This window comes from Octopus bimaculoides, chromosome 13 (genome assembly GCF_001194135.2).
Source record: "Octopus bimaculoides isolate UCB-OBI-ISO-001 chromosome 13, ASM119413v2, whole genome shotgun sequence".
In the NCBI taxonomy this organism is placed as follows: domain Eukaryota; kingdom Metazoa; phylum Mollusca; class Cephalopoda; order Octopoda; family Octopodidae; genus Octopus; species Octopus bimaculoides.
In genome coordinates this window covers 19,868,654-19,877,205 of record NC_068993.1, presented here as the reverse complement: position 1 = coordinate 19,877,205, position 8,552 = coordinate 19,868,654, and the positions used below count along the sequence as shown (strand labels likewise).

General features: G+C 37.1%; 1 protein-coding gene across 1 annotated transcript in view; it reads left to right on the top strand.

The window, feature by feature from the left end:
• The window catches only part of LOC106880352 (protein mesh), a 54,783-nt gene that overhangs the window by 35,583 nt on the left and 10,648 nt on the right, over positions 1-8,552 (top strand). Inside the window, exons 4-7 of the mRNA XM_014930240.2 lie at positions 1,667-1,762; positions 4,856-5,030; positions 5,675-5,938; positions 7,194-7,360. Coding sequence (XP_014785726.1) covers positions 1,667-1,762; positions 4,856-5,030; positions 5,675-5,938; positions 7,194-7,360 — 702 coding nt within the window. The remainder of the gene's footprint in view (positions 1-1,666; positions 1,763-4,855; positions 5,031-5,674; positions 5,939-7,193; positions 7,361-8,552) is intronic.

Sequence of the window (8,552 nt, the reverse complement as noted above, 5' to 3'; positions counted from 1 at the left end):
ACACACACACACACACACACACACACACACACTCTCTCTCTCTCTCTCTCTCTCTCTCTGACGCATGTAAACCCACTCATACACACACACTACGACCGTTTGTAGGTTTTCTCAAAATCCAGCTTCGTAATTGTAGTTCTTTCAGTCTCTCTGTTGCCTTAGGGAAGAACTCCATACGCACATCTACTAAAACTTATTTGTTAATGCCACACAGAAAACCCAACTGCACGAGTTAAGAGGGGAGCCTCTAAACGGTTATCCAACCTAGACTAGGGTAATCGATATCATGTGATACAGAAAATATTCGGTGAGATGAGCATTATGTAGAAACGTGAATACTAGTGATGGTAGAAAAGACACAGTTGATAGCTCATGATATAGCGTAATTTTAACTTAAAGTTACGTGGGGATATCCAAAAGTAACAGGAAACGTTCTCTGTGGGACAAACCCGTTGTAGTTCAGGCTTCCACCGCTAGAACTAACGTAATGCAACCGTCAGGCATCAGTCTGCCGACCGGCGTCGTATGGCGTAGTCGTACTGCCATGTAGTGCAACTTTGTTTTGTAGTGCTTCTCTCCTGTTCGTCGATTTTTGCGATGGCTGAAACGAAGGAACAACGTGCTTCCGTGAAATTCTGTTTTCTGCTGTGAAAATGGCAGCCAAAACAGTTGTCACGCTTCAAACAGCTTATAAAGATGTTACTGTGAGCAAAATACAAGTTTACCAATTGTTTTCACGCTTTAGAAATGCTCACTTGTCGTTTGAAGACCATCTTTGTTCAGAGCGACTGTCGACCACCCGAATGAATGAAAGCATTGTGAAAATTCATGAACTGATCTTGGAGGACTGTCACCGAACAATTGACAAACTTGTTGATAAGACTGATGTGTTCTGGAACTTCTGCCAACGAATTTCGAGCGAGGAATTGCGAATGAAAAGAGTTGCAGCAAAATTCGTACTTCACTTGCTCATGTAAGTTCAAAAAGTCGTCACGACTAACTGTGTCGTGAACCTTTTTCGAAGGTCTTCACTGGTGATGAAGACTGGTGCTACAGAATTTGCACATATGAAAGAGGTGAAGAAAAAACGATAGAGGTGTTCAAAGGCATCATTTCGCAAAAGTTCCAGCACTACTTCAAACAGTGGAAAACGCGTCTGGGCCAATGCATTGCTTCAAATGGAGAATACTTTGAAGGCAATAAAAGTGTAAACATTGCAAAATTCCAGTTTCTTTTGGGTACCCCCTTGTATATTATTGTATATTTAGACACTACTTGTAAACTAGGAGTCTCACAGTAGATCTGGAGTAGAGAGGGCTGGTCATTGATGAAGTCAAGAATGGCGACGAAAGAACTTTGACAAATATAACTGATTGATTGATTGATCGAACGATTTATCGAACAATCGATTAGATAAATGGTTAAGTAGTTAACTAATTAACAAATAAGCTATAAATAAGTGATCTAGATTGAGTACGAGTGTTTATTATTGGCATAATGAACTTTCTAAAATACAAAATATATTTCAACACACGATTTTACATTAAAAACCTTGTAAAACAAATACTAAACGAAATTTAAATGGTTCGTTTATAGCCCAAAGTACACTTTAATTGGAAAACTGGCTGAGTATAATTCAATATATCTATTATTTCTAATTGTCTAGATCAACACATTCCAGTTAGTTCTCGCAGCAAACAAACAAGAAACCTACGCCATGTTCAACTATAAAGAAGTTTACCCAAAGGAAAAATTCTATCACGTAAGTATACTTCTTTTGTATAAAAATAAGTTTACAGCTCGGCTGTGTAGAAAGAATCTTGCTTCCCAGCCACATGGTTCTGAGCTCAGTTCCACTGCGTGGCACCTTGGGCAAGTATCTTCTGCTAAGCCTCGAGCCGACCAAAGCCTTGTGAGTGGATTTGGTAGACGGAAACTGAAACAAACCCATCGTATATGTGTGCGTGTCTCTTTTTTCGTCCCCCATCATCATTTGACAACCGGTATTGGCGTGTGTATGACCTTCGTAACTTAGCAGTTCAGCAACATGGAATAAATACTAGGCTTCAAAAATTAGTCATAGGGTCAATTTGTTCGACAAAAACCCTTTAAGGGGATGCCCTACATGGCTGCAGTCTAATGACTGAAACAAGTAAAAGATAATAGATAAATATGTTTAAGTGAACACATGCTTATATTGACAAGTTTCGGAGTATCATTGAAGGTTTTATCGCTAAAATGAGAAAGTATTCTTTCGTTGTGCAATGGTTTCGATACTTGTTTATGGCAGTAAGTTGCCATTTTTTAAGCGGCCGAGAGAACAGGGCCGTTTGCCAACCCTCACATATTTCCAAGCAAGATAATTTTCTCTCTGGATGGACTTGTTTTTACGGAACATTCAAAATGAATGATACCATTTGTATGACGATGACGCTTGCTTACACCACACGTGATGCTAAGACAAGGAGTCACAAATACTTATGGAGAAACACATGTATACATGCACATATACATGCATATGTGCGTGCATGCATCCATCCATCCCCCCATCCATCCATCCATACATAAGTGCATATATATGCATATATACATACAGACGTACACACACTCATATGCACTCATATAATATACGGATGTTATATATTCTTAATACTTTTCTCGCTTTATTTGCGTGTTCGTTTCTCTTTTTTTTTTCCAACTGTGATTTTAGTTTTGCTCTTCTATAAAAATGAAGAAATTTCCCCCTCTGACTTCTTTTCTTCCTACAAAACGAGAAGTTACATTGAGAAACTGTTATTTTAACGAGTATCTATCAGCGAACAAGATACATCTGCACCGCCGGATGCTCCTGAACCAGTTGTTGAGTGTCCCATCCATGAAAGATCGCTGCTACATTTGTCGAAACAATTGTCGTGATGAATAATTAATTCTCATATATTCCATCTTACGTCTTTCATTTGCCATATATATATATATATATATATATATATATATATATATATATATAGAGAGAGAGAGAGAGAGAGAGAGAGCTCCCGCGAGATGCCCTAATCAGTATCTAGTTGTAATTTAATATTCACTTCGTTTACTTTTACATATACAAATTTCCTCTTTTTAGTGCTGCTTCTACTTTCCGTTGGGAAAGCTTTAGAAGTCTTTATGTTCGACCTCCCAAACTCACTTTGCAGTGTGAGCTCTTGTGTCCTACTTTTGGGAAACTGTAATATTTTTGCGTTTTGAAAGGACAATCCTTCCTGAAATGTATGGCTCAACATCTGTAGCATGGGTTTGGTCTTAATTTTTTTTGTTTATATCTTTTTGTTTATATCTTGTTTATATCGCTTGTACTTGTGAGAAATCCTATTCAGTTTTCTTTACGTCTTAGCGTAAGTTTACCATTTCTCGACACTCCTTTGCAACTGTCTGCAGGGTTAAACTTTGGTCCGCTTGTTCAAGTTTTTTGAGAATTCTTGCATGTATTTCCGCATCTTTGTTTGCCGTAAGCCCTTATACAAAAATGAGGCACTTAAACATATCAGGAGTTGGTTCCTTCAGTCTAACCTTTCATACATTCGGTTTACGGCCCCGGCATACATGACAAAATCTTCATCTTCTTTTAACTAGATTCCAAAACTCCCATTGAGTGTTAAATAAGGAACTCTTATCACTGAATATTTTTGATAATAGTTCCACTGTTTCCTGGATACAAATTTCACTGTTTATGTTGGGTAGTATGAAATTACAATATTTTTCATGTTCACCCGGCGTTAATTTACGTAATAAAAGTCTTACTTTTTCGTTGTCCTTCCAAAGAACGCTGCAAACGTTATGTTCTTCTTTAGATCATAACTGAATTTTGTTATAGTGTTCGATACACCGTTTGGCGAAAACGATCTTATAGTGTTTCCAGACTTCTTAAGATATCACCCCATTACTGTTGTTTTTCTTGTTGCTGAAGTAGTTGATTCTACAACTTCCGTTGCTATTCTTGCTGCTGTTTTTGCATCACAAAAACTTGTTAACTGACCTACGTGAGCTTTGAATCCTCGTCGCCAATTATTGTAGTATCGCCGCTATTTATAATCCTTTCTGCCGAAGGCACAAGGTCTGAAATTTGTGGGAGAAGGGAGTAGTCGATTACATCAACTCCAGTGTTTCATTGGTATTTAATTTATCGACCCCGAAAGGATGAAAGGCAAAGTCGACCTCGGTGGAATTTGAACTCAGCACGTAGCGACGGGCGAAATATCGCTAAGCATTCAGCTCGGCGTGCTAACGATTCTGCCAGCTTACCGCCCTTCGCCTCTATGACGATACATGTTTACACTATAACCGTGTAGTAACAATAAACATGTAACGGAGCAGGGTAACACCAACGTAACAATCCAACAGGCTCTCCACGAACTATACACGAACCAACAAACGATATTCCTACAACTACCAAAACGACACCTTACAACTTACTGTCATTAACCCCAAATCTCTCTGTCCCTCACTCAGACCGCTACTATTTAGCCATACGGTCAAGTCTATTCTCGCAGAGCGTGTTGTGACTCACGCTACAACAGATCCCTAACGCGACAGCTCGACTTGCAAGAAAGGTGAACGAAATATTCCTCAGATTACACTTAGCATGATCATGACTGACGTATTTTTGTTCATATGTCTTCTCGATCAGAGCTAAACGAGTACTGTAACACCCGCACACTAGCTTTCTAATGATATGGCATACAATAAGGAATAAAAAGCAACAACAGTGATTCATTAACTGTCTATTTATTGATCTGCAATGCATTTATTTCGTTTGAAGGTCGTCTGATTGTATCGTATTTTTTAATATTTCTTTTAAATACAGGCAGGTATAAATGCAGGGAATTATCGTGGTTGGACTTCTGTTCTTCCCGGAAAGGAGAAAACCGATCTCTCCACTTTACCACATGTTTCCGGATTCGATGTTCCAGGCAGATTTTTATTCCGAGTCTCTTCTGATCTTCCAGAACGAGGTGGCTGTACTAACATTACTAGCGAAAGTAAGTTCAACTTATCTATTGATTTTCCACGTCTCTTTTCGACTATTTCATATTTCTTAATGAAGTTTTTTTTTTTTTACAAATTCACTTAAAAGGAAACTCATCCCTTCCTTTAGGAACAATCTCATAGTTAGATTTATTTTGAGAATATATATTAGTATTACAAACCAGAGCGTTAGTATTGGAGAATAATTAACTATTCGGACAAACAACTGCTCAATATCTAGATCCGTTTTATGACGCTTTAAGTTCAGAGGTCACCAGGATGTATATAAAATATCTCACCATTCAAGTAGTTGCAACAATATAATCTACTATATCCGTTCCAAGCTTAACGCTTTATGTTTATATGAAGAAAATCGATATTATTCATCTACTGGTGGTTTCGAATTTTGGGACAGGGTCTACAGTTTTCTTTTTTTGAAGAGTGGAGGTAAGTCGATTACATCGACCCCAGTAGTTAACTGCTACTTATTTATCGATTCCAGAAAGATGAAAGGCAAAGTCGACTTAGGCAAAATTTGAACCCATAACGTGAAGACGAACGAGATACCTCTTACATTTTGTCCGTCATGCTAGCGATTCTGCCAGAGTGCCGTCTTCGTTATACAACTGTTAATGAAATTTATTTTCTTACTTTTCAGTGCACTTGAGCGTATCAACAAGGTTTATCGGAATGTTTGGGGGAGAGATGCTCGAAGTTACAGGTTTGTGTTTAGAAGAAAATACAACTGCCCTATGTACCTTTCAGCATTTGTCTCAGACAAAAGAGGATTCTAAAGGCATCGTGATCAACAAAGCAAAAATTAGATGTCCAGTACCACGATTTCTTTTTAGAGGAGAAACTACGCTGAAAGTACAGCTAGACACCATAGATTCTTCCAAGCCATATGCTGTAGTGCACGTTGGTAAGTTGGCAGTTGATTTTGTATTATTAACCCTTTGTTTGTCCTGTGTATCGCATGTGACACATAATACATATTTTCCCAGGTGTTCATGCAACATATATGATATACATTCCCAATTTTTGTAGTCTTCGGAGTAATTTGTGACTCATGGAAGTAAAGTTTTATATTACACAGAACGTATGAAGCGGAGACTAACTAAAAATTTGAAAACAACCGAGGGTATTTACGACAAACTTATGAAAATGCTTTGGGCAGGCAAAGGATTAAATGATTTGTGGGATGTCGATACTGAAATTTGGAAAAGAAAAACCCAAATGAGCACACACTGGAAAAGGAAATTTACTTGTTTTGAATTTTTATATGCTCATTCATGTTATAATACGAATACTTTGTATCAGATTCCGTCTTGTGATGTAGAAAATAGAAACAGAATTAAGATAAGGATGTAATTTTCTTGGCAAGTAATAAATACCTTCCATTTGTTGGTAACACCATCTGTTGAATTAAACATTGATTTCAATTGACTAGTCACGAAGATGACTTCTTTGTGCAGATCAAATGAAGATGTTACTGCCACATATTTGTCGATTGTGGTGAGATCTAAGAAATATCTGCCCGCACTCCAGCTAAAAGTTAGACCCCAGATCGACAAGACTAATTGTTGCTAATCAATTTATCAATTTTCCCGTCCCAAAACATTAAACTTTAAAAATAACGGTATCGAAAAATAACAGAAAATTCAAGCAAATAGCCATATTAAAAAATTGTTGTACAGCAAAAAAAAAAAAAAAAGGTACTATTTAAAAGATTTCTTAAATGTTTATATCTTTTCCATAATTATATAATAGATCTAATTTAAGAGATATTGATCATACTGCTTAATTACTTTGCCAGAGAGTGCTGAAAAGTTCCTGGCTTTGGGTAAAAGAAAATACAGGAGGATCAGTTAATTATGATTTCATTCACTCCCTTATTGCAGCAGTCATTCAGTTCATCTAAAAGAACATGAAATGTTGGGCCTCCAGCAAGGTCTTTCGTAATACCTTTAAAATCAGGAACTTTTCAGCATCTCCTCGTACTTAGAAATTTCATAGATAACGAAAATTCGCAAAAACGGCTTTTCAGATCACCAATGGTGCCGTTATTTGTGAAATTTTCAATAAATCAAAAAGCAAAAACATACACATTTTCCAAGCAAACAAAAAGCATTTCGTCAACTCTCGTAGTATTACTATTTTTGTATTCTCATTTGCAGTCTTACCTAAACTAAAGCCCGAAACGGTTACCACTCTAAACCCTAAAGACTGGGACAAAACTGATGTTGAACGCTTGCGTATTTCATGGAAGCCACACCTACTTAGTTTGGACTACAAGGCCAGAGTCAATATTAATCTCATTGGTTATAAAGAAGATAGACATAAGGTACAGTTCATTGAATTTAGACTTACGTCGATTAACATTCTTTCCCAAGACAGGATGAAGTTAATTTTAAAACTAGTTTCTTTTTAAGAATCATAATTAGTGTCCTCGTTACTAATAACAACATAAAAAAACCCCAACAAAACAACGGTAACAACAACAACAACAACAATAACAATAATTATAATTTCATTTATTTGCCACCAGGGTGAAAGATGAGAGTGGGGGACAATACAAAACAAACATGAAATGATAAATGAATAAATAAACAAAAAAGAGTAACTATACACGGTATTCAATGAGAAGGAAACGAAATAACAAAAAGGATTGGTGGGGGGGGGGTGATAGAAATGTAGTCCAATTGATACACGATTATTTTTAGGGATAATTGAGGAACGCCACTGTCCAAGTTCTCCCTGAACACCAAAGGCAAGTGTCTGCTCCAGTTCCCTTTCCCCGACTTACAGGTCTACACTCAGAGAGGCACCCTCCACTCTTGTCAACTTCACAACTTTTACCGACCTTTTCAGTAAACTCACTCGAGGACAGCGCTTCTCTTTCCATCCTCGTTTTCATTTTCAAGTGAGTCGATCAGACTTCTCTACTAAAGAGGAATGTATCTGACCTCATGCCTTTCAGCCTCATCCACCAGACGACCTCTTTCACCACAGGCACCAAGCAGAGGAATAATAATAATAATAATAATAATAATAATAATAATAATAATAATAATAATAATAATAATAATACTGATGATGATGATGATGATGATGATGATGATGATGATGATGATAATAATAATAACAGGCGGTGAGCTGGCAGAATCGTTAGCACGCCGGACGAAATGCTTAGCAGTATTTCGTCTGCCGCTACGTTCTGAGTTCAAATTCCACCGAGGCCGACTTTGCCTTTTATCCTTTCGGGGTCGATTAAATAAATACCAGTTACGCACTGGGGTCGGTCTAATCGACTTAATCCCTTTGTCTATCCTTGTTTGTTCCCTCTATGTTTAGCCCCTTGAGGGCAATAAATAAATAAATAAATAAATAATAATAATAATAATAATAATAATAATAATAATAATAACAATAATAATAATGAGAACAATACCAAACATGGAGGACAATATCAAAGGACGAGATGCAACACACAAACAGGTGGGGTACACGTTGATCAAGGGGAGAAACTACATTTT